Source organism: Cladophialophora yegresii (genome assembly GCF_000585515.1).
Source record: "Cladophialophora yegresii CBS 114405 chromosome Unknown aczIN-supercont1.6, whole genome shotgun sequence".
NCBI lineage: Eukaryota > Fungi > Ascomycota > Eurotiomycetes > Chaetothyriales > Herpotrichiellaceae > Cladophialophora > Cladophialophora yegresii.
The window spans coordinates 1,135,977-1,163,684 of NW_006913050.1; the positions used below are offsets into that span (position 1 = coordinate 1,135,977).

Consider the following 27,708-nt stretch of genomic DNA (forward strand, 5'->3'; position numbering starts at 1 on the left):
AAGAAGTTGAGAGGATGCCGAATGTTTCCTCGGTCCCATCTGGAGCCCGGGATTTCTTTACTCCGCCTGGCTGGGCAGGCGCACCTAATTATATGGTACATATCCGTGAAGGCGTCACTTATCCTACACTTTGCACGAGGGTCTCTGATACCGTCATAGTCCAAGAGCACTCGCATTAAGTCGCGTGGCCACATTGATACAACCTTTCCGCGGCTTATCCTCAGAAGTGTCCACGCGTCTCCACGCATCCACCCAGCGAAGCTCAGCAAATTGTCGGTCCCTGATGCCGGGGTCTAGAGAACCAACATTTTGAGTGCGATGCTGCTCCCCTGTCAAAGTCTTCGCATTTTGGTTGTCGCCGAGCGGGATAGATCGACCAAGGAAATCGGTCTATCACCGGGCTGTTTCCGTTATCGTGGTGAACAGCACCTAGGGGCAGTCTCGACTGTACAAGGGCAACAGCGGACGCGTTGGCGCAGCGTGTGTCTGAGCTTTCCATGGAGAATCTTGCCGTGAATGAGCGTGGCCTTCGTGAACTGCGAGCGCACTGCTGAGTTAACGTGCACAGGTCCTATACGCAACTTCACGCCAAGTTCAGCATCCAGTACATATTCAAACATGCGTCCCAAGCCGCAAAGCTGCTCCTACCACTGACTCACCGCTTCTCTGCGAGCTCCATGATCTTCTCCAACCTCAGCTCTCCCTTCTTACCCCATCCTCCCTGCCCATGCTGCACGCTCGGACGAAACTCCTCATACATGTGAAACGCGGTTCTGTTCAACTCCCCTTTCTTAGCCTTGGCTTCGAAAGCATCAATCGCTTCCTCCATCGCTTTCTTCGTCCTCTCGTATTCGGCTTCTCCATACTTCTTGATCAAAGCTGCCTCGTTGGCCTTCTGCGGCTTCCCAGAAACGATGGCACTGCCGTCTTTTAACAAGAGCTTGAAGGACATGACATCCACTTCATCGTCGGCGCCCTTCCCAGCGGATTGTTTCTTCTTTTCCTTCTCGGCTTTCTTTCCCGGATCATCAGTCGGCTGGTCAATCGTGCCGATGGCACGACCCTTGGAAATGGCACATAGCGCGGATACCGCGGAGCCGATACTCAGATGCGTGTTCCAAGACAGTTTGGGGTATAGCTTCTGCGCAACACAAGCGGCCCATAGCTGTAAGACTGGCGCGCGATTTATGATGACGGGCTTGTTGTCTTCGTCATCTTCTTCGGGTTTGACTGAAGCCTCCTTGTGCGTCTCCTTTTGCTTCTTTGTCGGTCGGGAAGCTTTCTGAGGCTTTTCCTCGTCCTCCGGCTGTTTGCGCTTTGAGCTTGTCCCTGTTGTGGCGTCCTTTGTTTTCGACGCGTTCGGGCGTCGGGATTTGGAGGTGTTAGCTTTCTCTTTCTGAGGTTTGTCCTCGAAATCTTCCAGGTGCGTCTGCTGTAGGTTACTCTTGCTTCTCGTAGTAGCGGGCATTTTGCTCTTAGTAAGTGTGTTCGGCGAAATAGTCTTGGTCAAGTCCAGAGAGAAATGGAAGCGTCCACAAGATATGTGGTTCGGACCTACCGAGCAACGCGCATCAGGTGGTAAAAACAGCCATGACGTCAATAACTAGCGGGGAGACATTCCGCTGGGTGTCACGCTTTGCTCTACGCCCACTGTTGGCTTGGTATGCGTGGAAGCTCCTCCTTGCAGCATTTCCCCTGAAGTGCAGTGCTGTATCGTTGGGTAGCGTTAGATGTCGTTGTAGGACCTAGCACTTTTCGTAAAGTGTGATACTATTAGGTACCAGGTAGTGCTGACGCCTGTTGGATTGTACAGGCGACATCGAAAGGAGAGGCCCCTAACACAACCTTATTCACTTTACTCGTAGGCGCTGTTAGACCGCGTTGGAGAACTAAACACGTTTTACAAAGTGCGATGGCGTTAGGCAGCGTTGGTGCCTGTTGAATTTGCAGGCTCAGTCTGCAGGAGTAGCCTCTAAGACACCCTTATTCAGTTTACTTGTAGACACTGTTGGGCTGCGTTGAAGAGTTTAGCACTTTTCGTAAAGTGCGATACTGTTAGGCAGCATTAGCTCTTGTTGGATTTTAATGGCGATATTCACAGGAGAGGCCCTCAACGCACCTAATTATTCTACTCGTATCAGTAGACGCTGTTGGACCCCGTTGGAGGACCAAGCACTTTCGACAGAGTGCAATCTCGTTGGATTGAATGGATGCTGTTGGATATCGTTAGTGTTACTTCTATGGACCAGTATCACCTCAACATTCGTCAACACCCCATCTTGACATGTCAGCTTTCACATGCGCGCATGGGGACTCACTATCGGAAGCGATTGCGGGCAGAAATAGATACGTATCACGGCGCGGACATATGAGCAATCGCCAATGACTCGATAACTGAATCAATGATTTCCCGACCGTATCACCGACTACGTAGACTTCTGCTACATCATTACCAGCAACGCTGCTTCCAAGACATGGCATCGCATGGTCTTCGCCTTCGACGCCCGCACCTCACCCGCTTCGGCCCTTCCTCCGACCTTCCGGGCGCGTCCTCCTGTAGAAGTGGGCATTCTGACTCCGCAGAGACGATGCCCCTCTGGTTGTCAGTGAAGTCCGACTCCCTTCCCAAATAGCATGATGCGTACATCCGGAGACTCTTCTCACAAGGCGATGCTTTTTCCTTCTAAACGGAGGCGGCAGACGCAGGTAGGAAAGCAATGCGAATCTTGTCACTCTTCACCATCTTCTCTTCGGCGCTCTACACGAAGTGAGGATCAACAGTCGCCTGCGGTAAGCAGGTATACTTCTTGGTGGTCCCGATGTTGGCATCCCAAGAAGTGCAGGTACCTCCGTCCCCGCCATATCCATACTTGACTTGTGCGAAGTAGAAGTCCGGCGCATTGTTGTTGACGCTGCCAAAGAAAACATCGTCGTCAGTATACAGTGTGTATGGGTTCTCCAGCCTGATGACCCGAAAGGGCGGTAAAACTAGGTCTTCGACCAGCTTTGGCTTTGTACTTACCACGGATGATCCCCGGACGCGGTATTGCACATCCTGCACATGTACGACCCTGGCTTGTCCTTCCTGTTATAAGTGGCTCCCAGGTTCGGGGTGCCCGGGTATGTAAGCTTTCCATCGGTGCCAGTGCCGGGCGTGCATCCTTTGCTGTAGAAGATCTTGCATTGCCAGCCTTGAGGTGCCTAGGAGAGAGAAAAGAAAGTCAGCAGAGTGCATAAGCACCCAACATGAGAGAAGCTTACACCGAACGAGGAAGCAGCATTGGCGGGGTAGTCGAGGCATTGGTAGTCCGTCATTGGTGTCCACTTGCATTTGCCGCCCCAGTTTGTACCGTCGCATATGTATGAACCGGCTGGGGGGGCTCTCTTCATGAGCCTTGCGTAATCAGACTCGTCGATGTAGTCCTCGTCATCTGGTGTCAATGGGGGGGTGATCATCCACGTTTGATTGTCGCTCATAGGGGGCATCCCAGGTGCGGTGATTTCGGGGATTGCTTGCGCTGCAACTGACGCTCTGAAGGCAAAGATGGCGACAGCGACCGTCGCGAGGGTGCTTCCGGCAGAGATGTGCATCTTGGTCCGTACAGACGACTGTGGTGAGAGCGGCGAGAGGATGACCGAGAAGGAGCTCCGTGTGGGTGACGCCGGCTGATCAAATGGGCTGCCTTCTCCCTGTGGACCCCGACATATAAGACAACCACTGCGACTATTGACTTCCACTTGCGGATGTCTCTGTCTGGATGCGGTTGTTTCGGACGTCTTTGCGCTCGTCAAACAAAGCCATCTTTTTCGGTCCGCTCATGGATGTTAGAGCATGAACTATCCACCTCATGCACCATGCGAGCAGAGATTACCCGACTAGGGATAATGCTGAAGGTCAAAGGCGCTGTGAGAGGATGTCGCGGGGCTTCGAGTGGTCTTGAGGCATTGCGGCAAGGGAGCGCAGCCTGTTGAGTTGGATGTCTGTGCGTCGAGACGACTGAGGAATGCAGCCCACTCGCCGTGAGAAGCTCAGACCAACAACGCTCTGGGCAGGCCCTCATTGCGCGTTTGCAAACACATTCACCAACGTGCCAATGTGGGGCAAGATTTCGACGTGAAACTCGTCGCCCTGCGTAATTGTGACCTTCGGCTTCCTCACGATACCCACTCCCGCCGGCGTACCCGTGATGATCAATGTGCCAGGCCGTAATGTGGTGCCTTGGGACAAGAAGCTGATCAGCTGCGGGATTGAGAAGATCAAATCGTCCGTCCCGCAATCTTGCAGCACGGCTCCGTTCTTCAGCCCACGGACGCGAAGCTTCGCCGCATCGGGAATCAGCAACGGCGACACCAGCGTCGGTCCAATGGGACAGGCGCCATCAAACCCCTTCGAGAAGCTCCATTGGCTCTGGGCGAACTGCGGCGTACGACTGGAGATGTCGTTGCAGGCAGTGTATCCCAATACATAAGACATGGCGTCGGCTTCCGAAACGTCCTTGGCCGTTTTGCCAATCACGACCGCGAGCTCGGCCTCGTAGTCGCCACAGTCGTCGAGCTGTGTGATTTTTGGTAGGACAGTAGGAGCGGGCCAAGGATCGCCGAGAGATGTATCTGGTTTCCTGGCCGGGTTTCGTGTTTAGATAAGTGGCTGGAGAATTCTGAGCGCGATCAACTCAACTCACATGAACACGGTCGGCACGGTCGGCAAGGCCATATTGACCTCCGCTGCATGTTGCTTGTACTGGCAGATGTTGTTGCTGATCAGCTGTTTTGCGCCCCGGTTCCCAGGGGCAACACATTCTCACGTTCAAGCCGATACATCGGATGGTGCCGACCTCAGTGCCTGCCAGGGGAGAAAGCACTCTGTCGATGATGTCGCTAGTCCCAGTCGCCTGACCGGGCGACAATACGGATGACCCTGAGAAGATATCGACAGCGACATCTTGGCCTGTCCGCACAGCAAGTCCGACGTCGATGTTGTCGTCTCGAGGGTGTCCGAGGAGGATTTTGGATGAATCCCGCCGAGGAACGAAACGGACCAATCCTAAAATTGAGAGTGAGATTTGATTTGGCACGAGAACCGAGGAGCAGAGAGCAACTTACGCTTCCACGGCACAGAGCATGCCGCCTTTCTGAGCATGCTGAGTTGTCAGGCCTCGTGGTGTGACCTCAGCTTGATATATGCGTAAAGAGGAATTAGTGGACACGAAAAGTACAGTATCGAAACGTGCAGGGTCGGACTGGCGAAGGGTGCATCTTCCGAAGACGGCCACCATTGCCCCACATTGTCATACGCGGGGACGACGTCTTCTTGGTCTGGTTGAAACACATCTGGCATTGGATTTGCTCGGTGCAACGAACCGTAGCCCACGAAGTAAAGAGGTAGGCGCCTGTCCAGTCGGCCCAAGTCAAAGCCTTTCACGACGCTGAATTGACCTCACAAGCGAGCCCGAGCGAGCACAAGATACAAGCCAGCGCATATCCGCAACGTTGTTCTTCGACCTTTAAGCCTACTGCTAAGACGCAGGGAAAATCACGCTTTGCGCAGGGGCTTCATATCAACAGGGCTCAAAGCTCGAGGCCAAGATCCAAGGAAACGCAGCCTCGACCGAAGAACATCATACACCAAATATCCGCTCTCCGCTACTCTCGTCTTCTCTCCAAAGGACAATCCCAACATGGCCGACTCAGCACCATCCAGCGCATACCGCGAATACCTCCCCGACCTCTCCATCCCGCGGTTCACCACCATGGCCAAACAAGACGCTCACGTCTATGCCGAGTCATTCAAAGAATCCGGGATCCCACCCTGGATCCACGCCCTTTACAAGCACTGGCTCGAACTGCTCAAAGAGCCGTTCAAGGGCGTGACCAGCGACGGCATGGTGCGACACGGCCTCTTCAAGATCCAGGACGAAGGCATCCCCATGGCGGACATCGTCTCCAAGACAGAGACGCTTGTGTCTCACCTCTCGCCCGCCCAGACCGCACGACTCCAACACCACATCGACAGCCCGGAGTGGCGGACGTGGTCGAACCCCGAATTCCTCCTCAGCGACAAGGGCATCCGGCTGGACGAACTCGACCTCTCGGTGCGGGACAACGTGCTCGCCGTGCTGAGCGCGACGCTTTCCCCGGAGGGGTACGAGAAAGCTATCTCGGCAATGCGCATCAACGGATTCCTGGGCGAGCTGGTGAGCGGGACGGCCGTGATGAATGAATACTCGTATAACTTCGTGTTGTTCGGCACGCCGTCCACGAACGGGCCATGGGGATTCGGCTTCTACGGCCACCACTTGTGCTTGAACGTGTTCTTGTACCGTGCCCAGATCGTGGTCTCGCCGTGGTTCACGGGCGCGGAACCCAACATCATAGACCACGGCCCCTACAAGGGCACGCGCATTCTGCACGAGGAGGAAAGACTGGGCCTCGAGCTCATGCAGTCCCTCTCTGCGGATCTCCAGGCCAAAGTCCAGACCTACAAGGCGATGCGCGACCCCGCCATGCCCGAGGGCCGCTGGAACCACGACGACCAACGCCACCTGTGCGGCGCGTACCGTGACAACCGCGTCGTACCGTACGAGGGTGTCATTGTCTCGTCGCTGGGCCAGCATCAACAGGATCTTGTCACTGCCATCCTGACCCAATACCTCCTCTACTTGCCGGAGAAGGCCCGCGCTATCCGTCTGGCCGAATACCAAGCCTTCTACTCGGAGACGTATTTCTCGTGGATCGGTGGCTTCGACAACGACTCTCCTTTCTACTTCCGCATTCAGTCCCCGGTCGTGATTGTCGAATTTGACCACCACTCGGGCGTGTTCTTGACCAACAAAGAGCCGGCGAAATTTCATATCCATACATTGTTGAGGACGCCGAATGCAGGCGATTATGGCATGGCGTTGAGGCCATTGTGCGAGGGTACCGTCAACCAGAATTTCGTGTGGAAGGGATAGGGCGACAAGGGCCCACTGAGCAGACGAGACGTGCAGGTGGACCGCTTTTGCATGAAGACCAGATCTGGGCCTAGCTGGATAACGGGTGACCGGCAGGCCACTGGAAACAGTCTGAGTCGGAGCGGGTTGAGTGGAGGTGCTGTGCAAAAACTGAATTAGTAGACCCTTATGCAAGCTCGTGAGTGCCGAGAGATGTGGATAGAGGGGGTAACCATGACTTCTGGCCAACATTGAATCAACGAGACATATCGAGATGCAGGTATTCGTCCCCGAGGAGAACACCAGATTTTGTGCGCCTGACAAACCTTCGATGCCATTATAGAGAACCCCGTGGAAACAATCGAATGGACGAAGATAGGTGGACTTCTGAAAACCTATTACTCACCTTGTAAAGTGTAAGCTGAGCCGTAGTGCCGCGTTCCTGCTTTACTGCTCCTTTTCCGTGATCGGGCCAGTATGCGTGGTGTGCGCCTGATAGACCACGAATGATTAAGCTGGCCATTCAATTTGCTTATACCACTTTTCCAATTAAATGTCCTATTGCTGACGGCCTTGCTGCCACTTGCAGAGCTAAGGGCACCTCTTCCTTGGTGAGATATCAGAGGAAAACTGGCTGACAACTTCCGATCGGCGCTCTTCGCGCAGAGAGTTCCAATCCATTCTGGCGCACGAGGAGCGAGAAAGATATCAGTGCGGAAATGCAGACCAGTTTCGATGTGGTGGAAAATCGGATCACAGATGAGGCAGGTGTGAGGTAGGGGTGAGGATAGGAGATCCCGAGTCGCGTTCGAGGTGTAGCGCGTCGTGGCCACCACGCGGTGTGCTACGTACCACATGCACGTGTCCGAATTACTTGCGAGCAGAAAATGGAAGGGCGACGAACTGACACAGAAGATAAATCTCACCAGCATTTGGAGAACAGCGTTGTGCTCACGTGGAACTCAAGGAGTCTACCTAGAGAGGATCAAGTGGCCACCACATCGCTTCCCTGACCGTCTTTTCACCAACATCTGCTCACTTTATGGCAGTCTGTCCGCGCCTGCGCGAGCTCCAGGAGACTTTCTTGGGTGGCAATTCTTTTCCTTACCGCAGCAGCTAAGCGAACACAATCCGCACAGCTTGAATGGTGTTTGGGTGATTGGTAAAGGTAACCACCAAGCTCTTTCCGCTTTCGTCAAAATATGGATGTGGCACAGCGGCGTAGATCGAGCTGCCGTCCGTCAAAGGTGTCGCTTGATACAATGTAATCGGGTCCGACCACGGTCCTTCAGGTCGCTGAGCGGTTTTTAGAAGCACCTTCGAGTTCATCCAGTTGTCTGTTCGATTGTAAGCTTCTAGATCATGACAAGAGAGAAGGGCGGTACCATACCACAGTACACAAAAAGAAAACAGCCAAAGTAGTTCGACCAGATCACTTGCCCCTGGTTGATCTGCCAGAACACGCTCTCTTTCTCCCCAATCGCAGTCCCGTCGAGTCTCCCGCTTTGCCACGCTTCTCCATTCCAGTATTCGTAGCAGTTGACGTTTGTTGCTTCATCTGCACGGACTCTTGTCAGGTATACCCACGGATTGCCCTCCATGCCGTGGCCATATGCGTAGATGTGGTCCTTCCACCGCAGTGCGCATACGTCACCATACCAGGGCTCGCACGTTGCATCCCACCAGTATTGGGGAGGTAGACGACTGATCTGCGGAACGGGAGGGTACGAGGATGTATCGAGAATGATGGAGGCAACGCCTGCGCCCATGAGATTGTTCGTCCCATTTGGACGGTGATTCAGGAGGAAGAAGATGATTCCTTCGTTTGGCGCGGTTGTCTCAACAACATTAGTGATGCCCATGGCACACTCGGATGGGTCTTCCCCAAAGGAGGATATCAGTGGGCAAAATTGTGGAGGATAGCCGTCCGTGTTCAGAAAGGGATCGACAACCACGAGAGGGTCTTGCGTAGCTAAAGCAACCGAGTCGCTCGTCATCCCTCGCCATGTATCGCTGTAACTGGCATCGCTGTACAGGGTGTCACCGTAGCTGAGCAATACATAGGGTCCGATCTGGCCCTGGAATCCTAGATCGCGCTTGACGTAGGTTGTGGCGCTGTGAACGTCTCCGAGGAGATCGGCGCAGACAATGTCGACGAGAGGAGGATACTGCTTGCAAACAGTTGTTGGACTGGTGGCATTCGTGACTACCGTCAAATTGGTGACCGCGAGTGGTGACGCCTGGAGCAAGATTGTTAGATATGACAATATATGCACGGTTAAGAGTAGATAGAAGTCCATGTGTAGATGAAGAGAGACTATGGCATCGTTATGTTTTCTTGTTTCATAAGGACCAAGTCCGTCTGTACAGAAAGTAAGGGATATGGGACATGATAATAAGGCATTTTGCATTGCGAATGCATCTGCACTGAGGATGAAATCTATCGTGACAGTCTGCACTCGATTGCAGGTTTCCGGCTGTTCACAATAGCAAGTGACAGAATGATGTAATATGCGGACGAATGGTGGCTATCGAACAATGGGATGCTGTTGCTCGTGACAGGGTGAGGCAGAAAGTTTTTGGGAAAGATCACACACTTTGAACCGCAAGCGGTAAATGTCGCCTGCCGCCAATGGACCCAGAGCGCCATTGTGACTGTCAGTGTCGTGATGTGGAGTAATTGTAGGGCGACCACCTGCCGGATGGGTCGAGAATGAGGAAACAGACTGCTCATCACGGTCGTCGAGACATTGATTGATCGCTCGATGGAACCATTGGTATAGCTGTTTGCGCAGGCTCCGAGGTTGTTTAGGACCGTCACTAGATCGATTCATGGCAAGCGAATTGTACCCTTGCTAGAATTCGGTACACATGTGTGTGACAAGATTGAATTTCGTCCCACCACGGTATCAAGTCACTGGAGCAGGTGGCGTTCCCCAGCTCAGGCCGGGCCAGTCAGCCTGCGGTTCAGACCTTCAGGACTTGTTTCAGAAGCGTTTGAGTCGAGGCCGTACCGGAGTTTTGGTCGTCCACGAAATAAATCTCGTGCGTGAAGCTGGTCGATCCGAGGTGGAAATCGATAGTATGGGAGTGGAGTCGGAACAGGCGGTCTTGGCGAGGATACGTCGAGCCACGTGAAGTGAGTGATCGGTGAGGTCAAGTAGAGAGATCGTGTGAACTATTCCGCCCTCTTCCCGATGCGTGGCAGCAGGAGCCACGTCATTGTCATTGCCCCAAACGAGATCAGAACCACCGGATGAAGGACAACAGTGCTCAGTTTCTGAGCCAATATACCAGTGATGAAAGGTACTAGGGCGCCACCAGAGCTGCCCATCGACGTCACAACTGACAGGCTGCTGATCTGAATGTCCCGGGGCAATAATCTGGCAAAGATGGCAGTAGCACATGGGTAGATTGGCCCCAAGAACAGGCCAACAATGGACTCGGCCACGGCGTTCCCTACGATATTTGGTACCAGCCAGACGAGGAGTTGACAGACGGCTGCTCCGATGATCAGGACAACCACGGCCACTTTCTCGCCGATCTTTTGAGCAAAGTGAGTCAGGATGAATCTGCCCACAGTGATGCCCCCCCAGAAACCTGATGTGACATTACCGACATGGGACGGATCGCCACGCCGGTAGTGGATGAGGTATGAGATAACCCATCCAGAGATGGCCACCTCAGCGCCTTGGTAGAAGCTATGAGACGTCAGACGGTTGATCAACAGCTGAAGGGATCACACTCACAATATGAAAACCGCACCAAGAAGAGTTGTCTTGCTTCTGACAGCCTTTCTAAGAACCAGCTTTTTTGTGGGCTCTCCCCGCGTAGTGGCTTGCCGTGAAGCAGTGCGTTGAAGAGATGAGAGTAGCTGGACCGCAGCGTCCTTTTCAAAGCCCAGGAATGACCATCCCATGAAGAAGAACGAGAACACGGCGAGGCTGAGGGGGATAAAGTAGAAATAAGCCCAATGAATACCGCTGGAGACCATGTTTGTAGCTATCAGGGGAGATACGATGCCGCCCAACTGCCATTGATCAGCTTCGAAGCATGCAGTATCGAGAAGGACATGCTTACTCCGTAAAGACCGTGGCAGAAGCCCAGAATGACAGTGCCATTGACCAAGTTCACAATAAATGTGTTTGTCATGGCTAAGAACACCCCCATTCCGCACCCGAGAAAGTAGAAGCTGAGAACGACAACTGGAAATGGTGGAGTACAGACAATGGCAATGTAACCGGCGCTCATCATTGCGGTCGCGACCAGGTAGCAGCGAGAACGGCCAAGCCGAGCTTCGACCCGCTGGATGAACGGTGTCACCGAGATGAATCCTAGAGCATTTGTGATGAAGATCAAGGACACAATGGCATAACCAATGCTGTATTCCTCCTCCAGGTAAGGAATCAATGCACCAGTGGCGGCGTCATTGAGCCCCATGACGAAGAACATGACACAGGAAGCTGCCAGTCGCCATCGATTTCGTGGTGGATTCGAGGCGGAGTGCACGATGGCGTCAACGGCATGATCTCGCTTCGGGGTAGCTGGCTGACTGCGCTCGAGTTCGTCAGGTGTCAGAGGAACTGCCCGTCCTGTTGGTGACGCATTTCGTGAAGATGCAGTCCGTGGTCCATTGAGCCGGCGGCCCCATTGCAGCTCGTCAAACTCATGCTCAGCAGGTGTCACACTGGTTATACTGTCTTTGTGTACAACGGCGGCCGGTCCACTAAGGCCAGGGGTAGGGCCGCTTTCGTGGGTGATGAAGGCGCCAAAGGCTTGGACAGACATCGTGGACTGGAATGATGTGGGCCACGATTGGCAACGGCAGACGAAGGAGCCACGAGCAAAAGGCAGCAGAGTCTCGATCAGTAGAAGAGGAAGTCCATATACCTACGGAGTCAAAGTCATGCCTCATTGTTGTAGCCTGAACTCATTAGCCTGTGTAGCAAGAAGTGCAGATTTGAGGTCATGAGCTGCGGTGCAGAACTTAGAAATTGCTGCTGCTGCAGGGGAGCATTTTGGACATTGCGGGTCTGGCAACTGCTGATCATCGCTCGAAGCCCACTTTCTGGAGGAAGATGAGTACATAATTCGAGCGCGTATCGCCGACTCCGCTGAAGTGCAGAGAAGCTGATAAAGCCGGCTTAATAGAATGCATGATGTTGAATGGGAAAGATTCCAGATTCTCAACGGAGGGCGGCGGCAAGATTTCCGCATGTGGCAAGCGCCACCAGGCGTACCACATCCCCGCTCAGATTTTCCCGCAGTCACAGTTCAGGTCACCGCATCTTGCATCCGCTCGCCAACCAGATTCACCACGGCCAAATCTGCTTCAGTACTTGCCATGTCTCGCCGCAAGATTCGTAACGCCGCAGAAGATACCCTCACTCCTCCTGACACCTTGGCACCGGGTCAACTGATTGCACGCGTGGTCAAGGCTCATGGCAAAGATCTGTACACTGTCCAAACAGCAGACTCATCCGAACTCCTTGCCGAACTCGAAGCTCGATTTCGAGGGACAATCTTTGTCAGACGTGGGGGCTATGTCCTTGTCGACACCACAACCACGGCTTCCCGTGAAAACAAGATTCAAGGAGAAATCGTGAACATCGTCCGAGACGAGAAAGCATGGAGGAAACAGCCCTTCTGGCCACAAGAATTCGTCAAGAAGCCGGCAGCAGGGGACAGCGACGAGGAGGACTCACTGGTAGGCAAGATGCCGCCATCTGACGACGAGGAGGATTGAAATATTGGTGGTATCTGTCCCTCAGCTTCGCAGCTCTTCCGGCTTCGTTGGTGGGACGCTGATGTGGTCGACTGGTGGTGCAATCAGAGCAAACATGGCTTGAATAGCCAGCTGCTGCACCACCAGTATTGAGCTCACAGTTGTGCTCGGGTACACCAGCCAAGCATATTCCTGGACCGCCCACATCAGCAGCACGAAGACCGGATTTCCACCAGATCTCCACAACAGGTACGGCGTGCCCCATCCAAGGTACGCAAAAAATTGGTAGTGCAGACTCCGAGCACACAGCAGACCTATGACCATACTGCTGAGAACGACGTCCGTCACAAAAGTTGGCGTAATCTTCTTCGCAATGCTCCTCTCTTCCACCTCACTCATACCTCCCATATACTTCCTCACGAATTCGACTAGATTCGAGGCGCTCGGTCTGACCCATTTCGTCTGGAAGAATAGGAGCAGCAGGGAGGCGTGGATAACTAGGAGGCTGATGGCGAAGGGACGAGACAGAAACGTCTCCTCGTCGATGAATCTCCAGTTGACAGTCCACTTGTACAAGAACTGTCTGCTCAGATCAAATGAGCGAGAGAAGTATGACAAGCCTGTGTCCTGGTCCTGGCCGAAGAAGGGCAGGCCCATGAGGATGTGTACAGCCGCGATGTAGAACCCAGTGAACACTGCTTCACCTCTTCCGATAGCTTGCAACAAGACAACTCCCACCGCAGGGGCAGCTAGAAGCAACGTCATCTTCACACCTAGGCCCAACCCCCAGACGAACGCTCCGCCCTCAAACTTTCGACGTTGCAGAAGGTAAATAGCTGCCCAGAGGAAGAACGTGGCCCAGCAGTCGTTGAATAACCTCAGCAAGAATATCGAATGCATTCTCTTGCTCACTACCAGTGGGACCAGAAGCCAAGGTGGAGCGCCCACTCGTCTATAACACGCGAACACCAGAGCCAGCGTGACAAGGTACAAGCCCGCAAAGATGATCTGGGCTCGCAGGATGTTTGCCCCCGCATCGGTGAGGGTGTAGAGGATCGAGTAGATATAGACATGGAGAGCAGGGTAGACCAGCGGACCAGTAGGCCCCGAAATTTTCAGATAGCTTCTTTCACCCTGGAGGAACAACTTCACTTGAACCATGTATGTCTCCCAATCGATCTCGGTGTAGGGCACCCTCCATATGATCAGAGCACACAGCAAAGCCTCCCCAGCTAGTAATAACGGCGCTATCCATCGTGTGTGTATGGGGTTCGTGAGGATATCGCGGAAGGTATTTGTGGAGAGGTCCATGATCGTCCGTCAGGGCGTACAGGTGAGGCAGGGAACTGGAACAAGTGGGAAGCGTTGACGCCGGTGCGGGAACCATAGAGTGAGATATGTTTACGAGTAACTACTCTGCTCAAATTTCTGCCATCATCGTTCCAACAGCCTCGCTTCTGTTGACGACGCGCAAAATGCCTTTACGCTTCCATCGCATTTCAGGCTATTTTCTCCAACGTCGAACGCGGCACTGGCTTCCCCACACTTTCAGCTTCCGTTTGCTCATTTCTCTTTTCCCTTTCCGCATCCACGACGTCATGCTTCAGCGGCCGAATCTCCCAGCTACCTCCAGCCTCTCGATCCAGGCTCGATCTGCCAGATAAGAGCGTTCTCCAGTCGCACGGCGTCATCGGCGTCTGGCTCACACTCGCTCCGTACATTGTCATGATCGACGCCTCTCACTCACGCGAGTCCCCGACCATGGAAGAGGTAGGTCCCAGATACTCGGTACTGTAAGTAATTACATCTTGAATCTGCTACACTTCCATAGCTGCTCGCCACGTCTGTGCTCTGTCCTTCTACACAACCAGCATTCGGTCGCCATGGGCTCTTCCGACTCCTCGTCCCCGTCCCGAGCCGCACCACGCGCCCCTCAAGCCGAACCCCACGACCTAAACTGCCTGACGATCACTGAGCTCGAAAAGCTCGCCTACGAACGCATGGACAAGCAGACACGGGACTATTACAACGAGGGCGCCGACGGCGGCACGACCCTCGCGGAGAACATCTCAGCCTACTCGAAGTACCGCATCCGACCACGGGTCCTGCGAAACATAGCCCGAATCGACACCACGGTCAAGATACTCGGACACACAAACAGCGCGCCGTTCGGCGTGGCCCCTACGGCCATGCAACGCCTGGCCCACAGTGATGGCGAAATTGCGACCGCTCGAGCCTGCCGCGCACGTGGGATCGTGATGGGCTTGTCCTCGTTCGCGACGTCCACGCTCGAGGACGTCGCCGAGGCAAGCGGCCCCAACCCCAACGTCCTGCAACTCTACCTGTTCGAAGAGCGCGAGCACAGCCTCAAACTCATCGCCCGGGCCAAACAAGCGGGCTACAAGGCCGTCCTCCTGACTGTCGACACCCCGATGCTCGGCCGCCGCAACCTCGAGATCCGCAACCAGTTCAAACTGCCCGCGCACCTCAGCATTGCCAACTTCGCCGAGCAGGACGACGACACCGACACCGCTGTCGGCAAAGACCACTCCCGGCCCACCACCGCCACGGACGAGAAGAAGACGGCGTCGAAACAACGGCCCAAGATGCCACGCCAGCGCCGGCCCTCCACGGCGGGCTACCACGACGGCAAGAAACGCGTGCCCCCGACGGGACCGATCACGTTCCACACGCACGCCGCGAACCCGACGCTAAGCTGGGAGGACACGATCCCGTGGCTAAAGGACGTGTGCGGCTCGGACATGCAAGTCTGGGTCAAGGGCATCGCCACGGCAGAGGACGCCCTGCTCGCCGTCGAACACAAGGTCGACGGAATCATCGTCTCCAACCACGGCGGCCGCCAACTCAACGGCGCGCTCGCCACTCTCGACGCTCTACCCGAAGTAGCCGCGGCGGTGGAGAAGCGCGTGCCCGTCCACGTGGACGGCGGGATCCGACACGGCACGGACATATTCAAGGCTCTGGCATTGGGTGCGGATTTCTGCTGGGTTGGGAGGCCTATCCTGTGGGGGCTGGCGTATAAAGGCCAAGAGGGCGTCGAGTTGTGTCTGAGGTTGCTGAGTGACGAGTTTCGCCTGTGTATGGGCCTTGCGGGAGTTACACAGGTCGGCGAGATCGATCGGAGTTATCTGTGCAAGGTCGATCGCGACGGGTTTGCCAGTCGGTTGTAAACAAGGTGTAAGCGTAAATAATTAGCATTTAGCGCTGTGCTTCATCCCGTTCATATTCTCCGTATCCTTCATATCATTCATAGCTATCTAGCACGCTTGCCTTGTAAATGAATTGGAATTTCTTGCAGTAATAGCACTTTTGGTGGCTTCAAGGCCCCTACTTTGGTGATAACAAAGACCAGATGGGAAGGGGCCAGTCCTCCGTATCTGCTGTGCCCGTGGCGTCACAATCATCCATCCACCAGAAGGATTGCTCCAGCAATATCGAGCAGGAGTGTCGCCCAGCAATATCGCTGGCCCTATCGCTCTCCGAGGCCCGTCATGCCGAGCAGTTGCTCCCTTGCCTCTGCTCCTCGTATCTCATGCGGATAGGTAAGTTGTAAGCGGGTGGATAGGTGGTGGGTCAGTAGTTGGGTAGATGGTAGTCTCCACGCCCATCCCTCCATGGTCGCATCACTTCCCTTCTCGTGTGGTGCTTACCACCCATCCTCATTCCACTGATCGATCTTGGGCGCCACAAACTTGATACTCCCGTCCTCATTGAAGCCCCGTGTGCCGAGCACTCCACCCGTAATCTCCCGCATAACATGGTTGTAATCGAAACTCGTGCGGATATTGCACTTCTTGCTCGCGCTCTCCGTGTGCGCGACCCACGCGGCCGTGGTGGCGAACTTTTTGAGACATGACGGGCATGTGACTTGGCCGCCGATGTGCGCGCTCGAGAGCAGATGGGTGCGGAACTGCTCGGCCGTGCGGAACTGGCGCCGGCATTTGGTCGTCGGGCAGCCGTAGACCTGGCGGATCGGGTCCCAATACTTCTCGATGTCGAGCGGGGCGTTCGTGCTGACGACGGTGTGGGCGGGCATTCTGATGACGTGCTGACGGGGCGCATTGGTGTTGGGGAGGGCCTGCGTGCTGGGTGGAGGGACGCTGGTCGAAAGGTCGGACACCGCCACGGCGGGCTTGTCGTACATGGAAGCGACTTCGCTGGCGTTGTCGGCGGGAGGGGTCGCCGCGGCGGTCCGCACCGAGGTGACCCAGTTCTTGATCCGAGGGTCGTTGGCATATTGTGGTGGTGGTTGTTGAGCGGAAGGTCGATCGAAGGCCCAGGTCGGTTGGTTGATGTTCAGATTTGACAGGGCTCTTTCGGTTCCGTTGAGGTCAATGAGGTTGCTTGACGGTTTCGTGTTGACGTTGGGTGGTCGATTTGCTTGAGCAGCGGGGTTGACGTGAGGCTGCACCAGCGGCGGATACTGTGCTTGCGAGGTAACAGAATCAGGCCCATGTGACAAGTCAGCCTGTGAATGGCCTTGTATATTGGTCGGGTCGGCGTCGAGAAGATCCTGTATTGCCTTCGTCTTGGTGATGGACCTATGGTGTCGTGCTGATGGGGCGACGCCGAAGGGCTCGACGTCTGTTTCCCAGGCCTGTTTTTGGATCTGGCGTTCTGCCCGCTGCATTTGGAAGTCCTGGATTGAAATCACTTGACACTCATCTTGCTCGATGTGGCGCATCAAGGCGTTGCCTGAGTTGAATTGCTCCTGACAACCGGCGCATTCGATATTGGAACTGGCCCTGTGTTGCTGTGGACAGTCAGACTGGTACTCTGGAGTTTTCGAGGGCAACATACGGAGGAGACATGAGTATCTCGAGCAGAGGTGCTTTTGAACTGCGTACATTAGCTCTGACAGAGGGGTTTCACTCTCAAGTCTCCGTACCTCGAGGGCGCAGATTGGGCAACAGACTATAGCGAAGGTTAGCAATTGATGTTCGTATCAATCTGATAGTTAAGTCAAACTCACTGTGGTTGGGGCTTGCCAATTGGTGGATGAAGAAGTACATGTCGTCGGCACAGTCAACATCGCAGATCTTGCAGTAAGAGTGAGCTGGATCTTTGACCTTGTGGCGAATCATGGACTGCTGGTCGTCAAAGTGCCTGAAGCAGTCCTCGTAGGTACATTTGATCTTGCCCATCTTGAAGGTGAAAGTCGTGGATGGAAGGCGGCCAGAAGTAGGTCAGAGAAAGGATGTGCACTCGACTTCAAGCTGACGATCTGTCTTCAGATCGAAAGACGGAGACAAGAGGGAGCACACGTAGAAGCAGAAGACGAGGAAAGGAAAGGAAAGGAAAGGAAAGGGCGATGTTGCTTAATTGAAAAGGTGAACTTGTGAAGTGAAGTACTATGTGAAGCATTGGTGAAGAGCCAAGTGGGGAACCAAGTGACTTTCTAATGATGGCCGAGGACCTGGAAGAGGTAAAAGAGGTCAATCACGAATCAAGCGCGAGAGCCACTTCAAGTCGATACCTGAGCCACGGCGCCGCTAACTCTCATCAGGGATGTCGCTGGGTGAGGCGAGGTCGGTGGCACGAAGGGTGACACAGTCGATACAAGCAGAGTCGGTACTGCCTGTGGTCATCCACGGATTTTTAGGACGACGGACACGAAGAGCCACATTTTGAATACATTTTGAAGTGACCCCTTGAACTCCAAAGCATAGACTCGAGCCAAAGACAAGGCATGGAGTTTCTTGATCGGAATATTCGTTTGTATGTCATTCAATCGTTTACCGACTACGCTAGGTATCATGGGAAACCCGGTCTAGGCTCACACTGACTTCACGTGTATATCTCTTCCGTCAGTGCATTCAATGTCAGCCCCTCCTTAGCAATGTCCTCATCTGTGAAACGTCAGTAACAGTACTGTACCTAGGTCAAAGCAGGCTTCACTTACTCTGAAGGAAACACAGTGGCATCTCGACCAAAGTGCCTTTGACTTGGCTCAGTAGTTCCTTGAGCTCGCGTACGCCACCAGGGAAGTCCGCTCTCACCACATGTCCGTACTCGACCCTCGGTGGCAGCTTGCTCGGTTTACCCTGAGCATCGGTCTCAGCGGGCCGATAGAAGTACTCATAGAACTCCTTGTACTCGGACCATGAATGCACGTAGTCGTCTGGTACAGCTCGGAACGCTTTGCGGAAGACTTCGGTATTAGTCCTTGCTCGGCTGTTCCACAAAGCTTGGAAAGTGTCGCTGAGAGGATCCATCACGACATTGTCTTCAGGCGAATTCCAGTCATAGGCATTGAGTACTCCGACTGGCTCAAAGTTGGGATCGGGCCGAAAGAAATACTGAGGCCGAATCAGTCCAAGATGCTTCCGGGTGAGCTGGCGCCTCAGGGAAGCTGCAAAGCTGCTGGCTTGGTAAGGCTGGCCATTCATGTAGCTCTGCACTTTCGTCGGATCCTCGATGAGCAGCGCAATCTCGCTGTCGTGCGAGCCCAGCTGACTCCGGTCGTTCAAGTTTGCTGATCCGCAGATGACGACGCGATCGTCTGCGATGAGAGTCTACACGAAGTCAGTATATATAGCAATCAGGTTAATTCAGGCATACCTTTGAATGAATGTATAGCTCTTCGCTGACAAAGGCGTCCAGCTCTGCTTCGGGTGGACCATCCCAGGGCACGGTGCGGATATCTTGTCCTCCTAGCATGTAGCACTCTGCCACGCTGTCCCAACGGCCACTTCCTGGTCGTCCCATGTTCTGAGCCGTGGTTTGGTACTGCTGGTATTGCGATGCTTGCGATAGATGTGCTGTATTGGTGCGTTCTCCATGCGGACCGTATCCCGCCCCCACTCCGTCATCGTGTTGTTTCCGAGCATCTTCATAGCTGACTCCACTTTTCTGCTCAACCCGCTGCATTGTGCCACCAGCATTGATCCGATCGTAGTTCCGGAGATTGTAGAACCGGATGTAATCCATGGGATTGAACCCAGCCTGAGCAATCTTCTCCATGATACTATGACCACCGCGGTTGATGCTATTGTACTGAAATTCCATTATGGCTCGAGTCCCCAACGACGCGTCATCCCGGAGGTCACCGGCAAAGGCTGGTACTGATGGGATCACCACAATGATCTTGTACTTCTCATTGTTCCGGGCCGCTCGTAGGATCCTTTCCACGATAGCTTGACCGATCAAATTCTTGACCGGCTTTTGTTGGTCGCCTGTGGCCGTAATGAAGAATTGGTTCTCGATGTAAACGAAATTCTGGCTGTTCCGAATTACCTCGATGTACGCATTCTGGATGGAATGTTCGAGAGGAGTTCCGTTGCTCCATGTTGTACAGCTTCGAAGAAGTTGACAAGTCATGACACCCCGAGGCTGATTGTAAGGACGACCATAAGAATCAGTCCCACCAAGGTACTTGCCTTGAAGTTGGTGGGCTCTGTCTCCTAGGCCGCCCGAGACAACGTTCCCGATTGACGATAGCTCTTGGCCCAAGAGTCTACCTTCTTGTTTGTAATGGTCAAATCTCCCTCGCATACCTCGCTCCGCTTCGAAGCCCCTCTCGTTCTCGCGACCGGGGCCATAGTCTTCAAAGCCTCTGCTGAATTCCTGGTTGTAACCGTCAAACCCCCTGGCTTGCTCTGACCCAGACTGTTGGTAGGGCTGGTAGCTCTGATGCTGATATGGTAGATCAGGTGACTGCTGAGACGATAACTCAGTGGCACCTTGCTGGTACGGAGGATAAGCTGAGGATGCACTTGGTGGCGGCGGGTAACCTGGGTAGGTTGTGGCTGGGACTGGGGACGTTTGAGGTGGCGGTCCAGGAGGGGGAGGAGGGTAATTGTGTTGCAGGCTCTGTCCTGGAGATTGTTGATATCCGCTGGCTGCACTGTGCGGTCGTTGAATTTCTGCAGTCTGAGGAGGAGGGCTGGCAAACTGGCTATATGTGTCCATAGAACCCTCTGGCGGCGCGTGCATTGGAGTTGCATGGTGGCCGTAAGCGCCAGTGTACGGCTGGAGAGGCGCTTGGGGTGGAGACCCAACCGGCACCTGGCCGTACATACCAGCCTGAGGAGGTGGCGACTGGACGACCTGAGGTGGAGGGCTTGTAACCTGACCGTAGGGTGATTGAGCCTGCGGTGGCTGAGGCTGGACACCGTGGGCTGGGGAGAGTGTTGCAGTACCATATGTACCTCCTGGCGTGAGCGGCCTGCTCGTTGTATGCCATGCAGGTTCAGTGTATGGTTGGCTCCCAGGTGGCGGTGCATACCCACCAGCAGCCGCAGAATGTTGTAGACTTCCTTGGGGCTGTGGTCCGGACTGGGACGGTGGCCGTGACTGAGGGCGTTGACCTGGTCCACTTGTCGTATGAGGTAGATCGTCCAAGAGTCTGTAGTAACGTTGGTCTTTTCGGACATTGTACTTCTCGTCATAGATGAAGTTCCATCTATCAACGAAGTGATGTCGCAGGTCTTGTACGACGGTCCCTTGCACGCAGATGGCGATGTCGGACCAACCCATTCTCGAGCTCTTGGTGCGGTCGAGCTTATTCTGGTCCGGATGACTGACGTCGGAAAAGTCGAGAAATCTACTATTATTGAAATCTTGCCCAGGGAATATGATCTGGCTCATGTCGGATGGGTGAGCATCGGCGATCGAATGTTGATTGGTGTCCCAGCGGCCAAAGCAGAGATCAAGACCACCCATGAAGGCGATTTTGTCGTCAATGAGACAGAGTTTCTCATGGTGTGCCCAATAGAGGATGATGTCGTCAGTGACACCATAGATACCCTTGAGAGCGTCGTGACCCATCTTAGAAACCCCTGCGGCGTCCAACTTCAGGCCTTGGAGAGAGGATATGAGCGATGACTGAGTTGTTTGGGCATCCGGCAGATGGTCTGGGTGTCGGAAGACAGCGATGTTGGGGTGTAGCTTTTCGAGCTCGTGCTTGGTGTGGGCCGAAGACAAGGTCAGAGCCTGAGTAACTTCTTTGTAGACAATGATCTTGACCTTGACTCCACGTTGTGCCGCTCGTTGAAGAGTGCGATCGAGTCTCCATTGCTCATTTTGAGAAGGAGGACGACGAAGATATACCTCCGGAGAGAGCCACCAGTCTAAAATCCAGATTGAATGTCTGGCTCCCTCGAGAGCTTGACTGACTGCCCAGAAGTAACCACAACCATCCACGTACCATTTCACATCGTTTCCGGGCTTCTCTGACGCGAAGCTGTCGTATCGGTTCGGACCTGTCGCTATCGTGGGTTGACCTGGCGCAGCGGCATAGTGCGAATGTCCAGCCTGGCCCGGAGCTTGTGAAAGATATTGCTGAGATGGTCTGCTGTCCGGTCCTAGCAGGTTTGCAACGTCCGATCCAATATTGTGAAGAGTGCCGTGGAGGCCGCTGAGAAGTTTCGAGGCAATATCGGGTCGAGGCTGAGGCTGCTGAGTAGGCGGACCACCTGGATATGGCGATTGTCCTGTGGTAGGGTACCCTGTGCTTGGCCCTTGTTGGCCGTAGTAACCTTGATTTGACCCACCGGTGCTGCTGTAGCCGTAGTTCTGAGGGGCCGGAGATCCTGTTTTGTACTTGTTCAATTCGGACTTGACCTTCTTGCCAATGTCTCCTAGTAGCGAGCGGTCTGTGCCACCGCTTCCGCGGGCTCGAGAGTAGTCGTCCCCATATGCTAGTCCATCGTCTTCCGGTTGCTGTTGGTAAGACATTCGGGGAAATCTTCAAAATCCCGATCTGACACGCATGAGGTGTGAGGTGATGGGAGGGAGATAGGATGAGCAGACCGTAGCTCAGAACTGGCAGCAGAACAGAGGGCTGGACAAACGGACGACGTAGTGAATGTTTCATCCATGAGTGATGTTCAGCTGGATCGAGTCATGCAGCATCCTCAAGGCAAGCATCGCCAAGCCGTATGGAGGAGCCTCGTGCAGCCAACCAAAAGGCCGCCAGCTGAGCGTCCTGAGCGTTTAGGGGATACCTAAGCAGTTAGGCTCCTCCCCGCTGTGGTGCCACCTATACAGTAGGCAGTGGGAAGCCAACCGCTGCTGCGCCTCATTGCCGCTATTAGGGATGCCCCGCAAAATATAACAGCCTGGGGTTGGAACCGGGCTCTAGCTGTTTTTCCTGAAGCAGCACGCTCCTTATCAGTTAAGCCACCCACCTCATCGTATTGGCACACATATACTCCCAAGATAGATACGCGCCGCGCTATCTCTACAACAACTGCATTCGACCTAGAAGTCAGATCCCATGGTAAAAAAGCCCTAGGTGTTCTTCTTGGCCGTCGTGATGACGCCCGGAATGATGGCACTGCGGGGAGCTCCTGTTCGAACCCCTCCACTAAGACGATCGAGGTACAAATATTGAGGTGCACTTCTCCACGGTAGTGCTATCAGCTTCTTGGATTGGCCATATATATTGACCGTGCTTGTGCTCGTGCTTGTGCCTGTACCATGTCCTCTCGTGTACTTTCTCTACAGCGTTTCGCCGTTACAGCTTGCAGGTCAAGACCCCCTACAGCTCTCCGGCCTTTCAGATCAACTCCACTGCAGCTCGCTAGGATGACGTCCAACATGTCCCTAGCCAGTCTGGATGTACGTGCTATTCTCTTTGGTACGAGACGAATGCTAACCAGCTTAGGTACTGCAACATCCCAGCCTACCCCAGTCCTCCATAACGCTGTTCGAAGCAAAGGCGAAGAAGAAGGTATCCTTTGAGGAGATCTCAAAAGAGCTTGGTCGCGATGAGGTCGCCATAGCCGCCCTCTTCTATGGACAAGCGAGGGCGTCGGCAGAAGACATCAAGAAGCTATCAGACTACTTTGGCATCGACCATGCCACCCTCGAGACGCAAATGGCAGGATTTCCGGATCGCGGCAAAAGCATCGAGATGCCCCCAAGGGAACCGTTGATCTACCGATTGTACGAGATTGTGCAGAACTACGGGTATGCATACAAGGCAGTGTTGAACGAGAAATTTGGCGACGGCATCATGAGCGCCATTTCCTTCTCTACTCACGTTGAGAAAGAGATTGACAAGGATGGAGCTGCATGGGTAAGAAACTGGTTCGCCAGCGCTTCATTTTCTGAACTGACATGAGGTAGGCGAAAATCACCCTGCGAGGAAAATGGCTGCCATACACTCGTTTTTAGATCATTGCCACGAACTGCACATGGAACAGTCGGACATGTTAGGGGCTATGTACAGCCAATGGGGTCCAGAATGCGAATACATTGGATTTGGCCATTTCTTCTCTTGACAAGCTACTCTGTTCGCAGATCCTGCTTGCTGACATGAAGTGCGAGTCGGACCGTGCTTTGTGCGGGAAAGAACAATACTAAGACTTGAGAATAATATGAAGCCTCGTCCCCTTGGACTCAGCCTTGCGAGCATCTCTTTGTCTGGGAAACCCCTTCACTCATCCACCAACCAATTCTGGGAATGGACAAGGTACTCTCTTTCATGATCGGACATGGCTTTCAATTCTGCGACCATTATCGCTGTTAATGGCGACTCCATTCAATCCGAAACCAGTAGGTAAGCCAGCGCTTATATACAGTTCCCTTGTATACCCCGAGCATCAACCGGCCTCCCGCCCACGTTCATTCCAATCCTCACCAAAAGTCACTCTTTTCACTTCGTCAAAATGTCTGCTCAAATGCTACTCTGCGTGGTTATGTAAACAGCGCCTTTACACCCGCAGCAATCGTCCAAACCATACACATTCCCTGAAACAACGACTAGGATCACCCGGTCAACCACGGAGCGGAACCTACGAGACTCACCATGTCTGCCCAAATGTTACTCTGTGTGGTCATGTAAACAAGCCTTACATCCACAATCACGACGATGAGCGACACGTCCATGCCAATGTCAACCGAGAACACGACACGCTTCCCCTGTACACGGGCGCCGGCGCCGAAGACAGGCGAGGCTGTCGTGTTTGAGACACCTTCGCGCCACGACCGCTGAAGAAAGCCACAGCTCACCAATCAGTCTGCCGCGTACTTGCCTGGCGCAACACCCGGTCACGGCTGTTTGGCAACACAACACGCCCATGGTTCCAGCGGAGGATGTTGATTGTTGCATGCTGCCGTAGCGTGGCGCTGCACTGCACTACGGATACCCCTTTCCCCATCTCCCCATTCACTTCTCAACACCTGTTTTGGCCTACAGATTGTCGCGAGACATTTTTTCACACACCCCCTTTGCCCCTACCCCCTCAGGACTAGACACGCAGGAAGCAGTAAGAAGCGCGTTTGTTCAACGGCTCAAGAGCCAAGTATATGTTATGTACTCCAGGCTGAATGTGACAACTGCTTTTTCTGCCCCCCTTTCGATTCTTCCCTTCTCTACAAGACACAGCACTGCACTGCACTGCACTGCTCTGCTCTGCTCTGCATGGTCCTGTCCTGCACTGGTCGGTTCCACAAGATGTGCAGATGAACCGATCAGCAGCTGAATGTGTACGTATGTTCTGTAGCTTTTTTCTCAAAAAAAAGTTAGCATCTCAGTGGACGCACAGGAGATATATACTATTCATGAATACCCGGCAAGAAATGCTCACAAATTTTTCATCCAACTACTCCATAGACTCCAGTTCAACAAGTTCTATATCCAGTGCACCGCGCGTATGTGAGTGAGATGTCCTCGAAATCGAGATCGAGCGTCCGAAGGAGACCGAGAATCAGCACCATGAGATATACAAACACAGCACACAGCAGGTCTCAGTCACATATATACACAGTACAGTATGCACTCACATCCTACGGTCGAGTACGTAGAAGTAGCTACACTACTCAAGTAGTCGCCTCCCTCGTCGCACAAAAATTAACATGTCCACACTACTTGCCCTAGGTACTTATTAGCCTCCCTCGTCGCATAATAAATAATATTAATGTTTACGAAGTTAGGTTAGCCGACACGTCGGTTGCGGGAAAAGGTCGACTGGGGGTCCTGTGTGTCTAGCGTCGACGTCGACACGCAAGAGAAGCAAAATATAAGCAAAAAAGAGGAATTTCCTTTACTCAAGGGAATCTGAAGCGCAAACGCTGAATTTCTACGACAGCTGTGATGTTGTTAGATTCAAGACGACTTGCAACAGGTAACCTGTAATACTAACCTAGAGGATTTGAACCTCTGCGGGCGAACCCAGCAGATGACGAGCGAGGCTTGGGATAAGACAAGCCAATTCGAGTCTGCCGCCTTAACCACTCGGCCAAACTGTCTTTCTGTATGCGTTTTGTCCCCAATTTTTCGGCTGCGTCAATTATGATGTTTTTATTTTATTTGGAAGAGCTAATTGGCCTGCTCGGCCCGAAGGGCACGTGATGGTGATGGCGAGGCACGGTCCAGTCCAGCCCTTGTGTTCTACGGAGTGACCGGCAGGGACCAAAACTCTTGCGGATCCAGACTGTGCGTAGAGACTGTCAAAGCTGATGTACGTCCTGGTGGATAACAATGAAAAAATAGGGAGTATGATATGTAGCAGAAGCAAGCATCTGAGGCTGCGCAGCATGAACAAGCTACTTCCGCTGCCGTATGATCGTTATTATATTGTCTTTACGCCATTGAGTATCCAGATATGCTTCCCTTAGCACGAAGCTCTTCCTTGGAATCGTACCCGAACCTGCTCCGGCTACAGACAGCGCTGGTCCCCTCTCGAATAACCTACAACGCCGATACCGATGTGAATGCTTGTAACTCGTATCAAGATCTGCTCTTCCCATCCTGTACTGCAGAAACCTCACAGTCCGGCTCTTTCCACAAAGCGCATCCCTCATGACTTCCTCCCTCTGTCGAGCAGCTCCGGATCGCCTCCTTCACAAGTTATTCGCCTGAGGAATCTGCAATGTCATCTTGTCCCCTCCCACAACCGGCACCCCAGGAACAACACCCGCGGCTGGCACGGGTGGTCCGGTGCCCGACCGTCGTCGCCTCTCCCGTTCAGTCGGCCCGCTCTCAATCTTATTGAGCATGAACCCGCCTTCCTCACCCGCGACACCACTCTTCCTGAATTTGCCGCCCATGCCGTACATCCAGCTATCGTCCTCGTCACTGCCCAGCCAGTAGCTTCTTCCGATGGCAATCAGGATTCTGCCTAGCTTGCCCTGCCAGCCCTGACCCTGAGGTTTTGACTCGGCGAAGGGGTTCTCGGCAAGTTGAGCGTCCGTCGAGGCAGCAGTGTAGTCGACGCCGGTCTTGGAGCCGGAACAGGCAATGTGCTGTCTGATCACCATGCGCGCCCACGCGAGCATGATAAGGCAGAAATACGCGCGGATCGTCCACATGGCAATAATCACGCCAATGGAGTTCATATTCTGGCTGTCTAGGATGGCTGACTGAAGGGCGCCATTGCTGCCGCTGCCCGCCGGGCCGCCTGCTGCAACGCCTGCCGCAACCGCGTCTTGGCCTGATCCTGCCAGGGGAGGCTGCGGCGTGGCCACGACTTCGACCCTGGAGACATTGAGTTGAGGATCGGTAAAGCCACTTGTATCGTCCATTGTAGATGCGCCGGGTCCTTTCTTGTCCGACGTTCCTGCATCGTGCTGCGCGAGCACCAAAAACCACGTCGCGGCAAAGATGGCGGTATACGCGGCGTTGATGATACTGTCGAGGACGTAGAACCATGCGAGTGCGAGGCACTGGAGCGGCGATTGCTTGCGGATGTGACGTGCGAGGTAGGCGGTTAGGATTAAGGCAAGGGTCGAGTAGATGTACATGCTCAGCTGAAAGGGCGAGAGGTGGTAGCCGGTGAAGAGCGCGAGGATGCCATAGAGGCCGGCGAGTTTGTTGACAAGCATCGAGAGGGTGACAAGGCTTGCGCCCGTCGAAAGGGTCATGGTGTAGAAAAATCGCTGGTGCACCAAGTCAACATCAGGGAGCTATGGGAGCGTGACAGTATTATCCTACCTTCGGCCGCGCCAGGCGCAGCAGACGCGCCGATATCCCATAGTTGGCCATATTCAATACAGTTGCTCGTCAGGAAGGAAATACTTTCAGAACAGGAGGGAGAACAAACGAGTCTTTGGCGGCGGCGGATTCGGAAATTAAGCACGACG

The 27,708-nt window shown here is 53.9% G+C and overlaps 13 protein-coding genes across 13 annotated transcripts; 4 read left to right on the plus strand and 9 right to left on the minus strand.

Moving 5' to 3' along the window:
• Positions 1-655: 655 nt before the first annotated feature.
• Positions 656-1,468, minus strand: A1O7_08417 (uncharacterized protein; the record flags this gene model as incomplete). The annotated part of the gene is made up of 1 exon (XM_007762410.1): positions 656-1,468. One exon carries the CDS (start codon positions 1,466-1,468, stop codon positions 656-658), a length of 813 nt encoding a protein of 270 aa, XP_007760600.1.
• Positions 1,469-2,758: 1,290 nt separating this feature from the next.
• A1O7_08418 (uncharacterized protein) lies at positions 2,759-3,591 on the minus strand (the record flags this gene model as incomplete). Its single annotated transcript, XM_007762411.1, has 3 exons — positions 2,759-2,963; positions 3,023-3,201; positions 3,262-3,591. The coding sequence occupies 3 exons, from the start codon at positions 3,589-3,591 to the stop codon at positions 2,759-2,761; spliced, it is 714 nt and encodes a 237-aa protein (XP_007760601.1).
• Positions 3,592-4,057: 466 nt separating this feature from the next.
• On the minus strand, positions 4,058-5,140 carry A1O7_08419 (uncharacterized protein; the record flags this gene model as incomplete). Its single annotated transcript, XM_007762412.1, has 4 exons — positions 4,058-4,619; positions 4,683-4,741; positions 4,806-5,044; positions 5,104-5,140. The coding sequence occupies 4 exons, from the start codon at positions 5,138-5,140 to the stop codon at positions 4,058-4,060; spliced, it is 897 nt and encodes a 298-aa protein (XP_007760602.1).
• A 538-nt stretch (positions 5,141-5,678) lies between these two features.
• On the plus strand, positions 5,679-6,953 carry A1O7_08420 (uncharacterized protein; the record flags this gene model as incomplete). Its single annotated transcript, XM_007762413.1, has 1 exon — positions 5,679-6,953. One exon carries the CDS (start codon positions 5,679-5,681, stop codon positions 6,951-6,953), a length of 1,275 nt encoding a protein of 424 aa, XP_007760603.1.
• A 1,095-nt stretch (positions 6,954-8,048) lies between these two features.
• On the minus strand, positions 8,049-9,232 carry A1O7_08421 (uncharacterized protein; the record flags this gene model as incomplete). The annotated part of the gene is made up of 2 exons (XM_007762414.1): positions 8,049-8,269; positions 8,344-9,232. 2 exons carry the CDS (start codon positions 9,230-9,232, stop codon positions 8,049-8,051), a joined length of 1,110 nt encoding a protein of 369 aa, XP_007760604.1.
• An 878-nt stretch (positions 9,233-10,110) lies between these two features.
• On the minus strand, positions 10,111-11,720 carry A1O7_08422 (uncharacterized protein; the record flags this gene model as incomplete). The annotated part of the gene is made up of 3 exons (XM_007762415.1): positions 10,111-10,633; positions 10,682-10,962; positions 11,013-11,720. The coding sequence occupies 3 exons, from the start codon at positions 11,718-11,720 to the stop codon at positions 10,111-10,113; spliced, it is 1,512 nt and encodes a 503-aa protein (XP_007760605.1).
• Positions 11,721-12,276: 556 nt separating this feature from the next.
• Positions 12,277-12,678, plus strand: A1O7_08423 (uncharacterized protein; the record flags this gene model as incomplete). Its single annotated transcript, XM_007762416.1, has 1 exon — positions 12,277-12,678. One exon carries the CDS (start codon positions 12,277-12,279, stop codon positions 12,676-12,678), a length of 402 nt encoding a protein of 133 aa, XP_007760606.1.
• Positions 12,679-12,699: 21 nt separating this feature from the next.
• A1O7_08424 (uncharacterized protein) lies at positions 12,700-13,968 on the minus strand (the record flags this gene model as incomplete). The annotated part of the gene is made up of 1 exon (XM_007762417.1): positions 12,700-13,968. One exon carries the CDS (start codon positions 13,966-13,968, stop codon positions 12,700-12,702), a length of 1,269 nt encoding a protein of 422 aa, XP_007760607.1.
• A 572-nt stretch (positions 13,969-14,540) lies between these two features.
• A1O7_08425 (uncharacterized protein) lies at positions 14,541-15,848 on the plus strand (the record flags this gene model as incomplete). The annotated part of the gene is made up of 1 exon (XM_007762418.1): positions 14,541-15,848. The coding sequence occupies one exon, from the start codon at positions 14,541-14,543 to the stop codon at positions 15,846-15,848; it is 1,308 nt and encodes a 435-aa protein (XP_007760608.1).
• Positions 15,849-16,324: 476 nt separating this feature from the next.
• A1O7_08426 (uncharacterized protein) lies at positions 16,325-17,822 on the minus strand (the record flags this gene model as incomplete). Its single annotated transcript, XM_007762419.1, has 4 exons — positions 16,325-17,431; positions 17,479-17,517; positions 17,567-17,592; positions 17,651-17,822. The coding sequence occupies 4 exons, from the start codon at positions 17,820-17,822 to the stop codon at positions 16,325-16,327; spliced, it is 1,344 nt and encodes a 447-aa protein (XP_007760609.1).
• A 643-nt stretch (positions 17,823-18,465) lies between these two features.
• On the minus strand, positions 18,466-22,356 carry A1O7_08427 (phospholipase D; the record flags this gene model as incomplete). The annotated part of the gene is made up of 3 exons (XM_007762420.1): positions 18,466-18,527; positions 18,581-19,193; positions 19,240-22,356. 3 exons carry the CDS (start codon positions 22,354-22,356, stop codon positions 18,466-18,468), a joined length of 3,792 nt encoding a protein of 1,263 aa, XP_007760610.1.
• Positions 22,357-23,220: 864 nt separating this feature from the next.
• A1O7_08428 (cyanate hydratase) lies at positions 23,221-23,799 on the plus strand (the record flags this gene model as incomplete). The annotated part of the gene is made up of 3 exons (XM_007762421.1): positions 23,221-23,241; positions 23,288-23,701; positions 23,752-23,799. 3 exons carry the CDS (start codon positions 23,221-23,223, stop codon positions 23,797-23,799), a joined length of 483 nt encoding a protein of 160 aa, XP_007760611.1.
• Positions 23,800-26,469: 2,670 nt separating this feature from the next.
• Positions 26,470-27,489, minus strand: A1O7_08430 (uncharacterized protein; the record flags this gene model as incomplete). Its single annotated transcript, XM_007762422.1, has 1 exon — positions 26,470-27,489. One exon carries the CDS (start codon positions 27,487-27,489, stop codon positions 26,470-26,472), a length of 1,020 nt encoding a protein of 339 aa, XP_007760612.1.
• Positions 27,490-27,708: the final 219 nt, after the last annotated feature.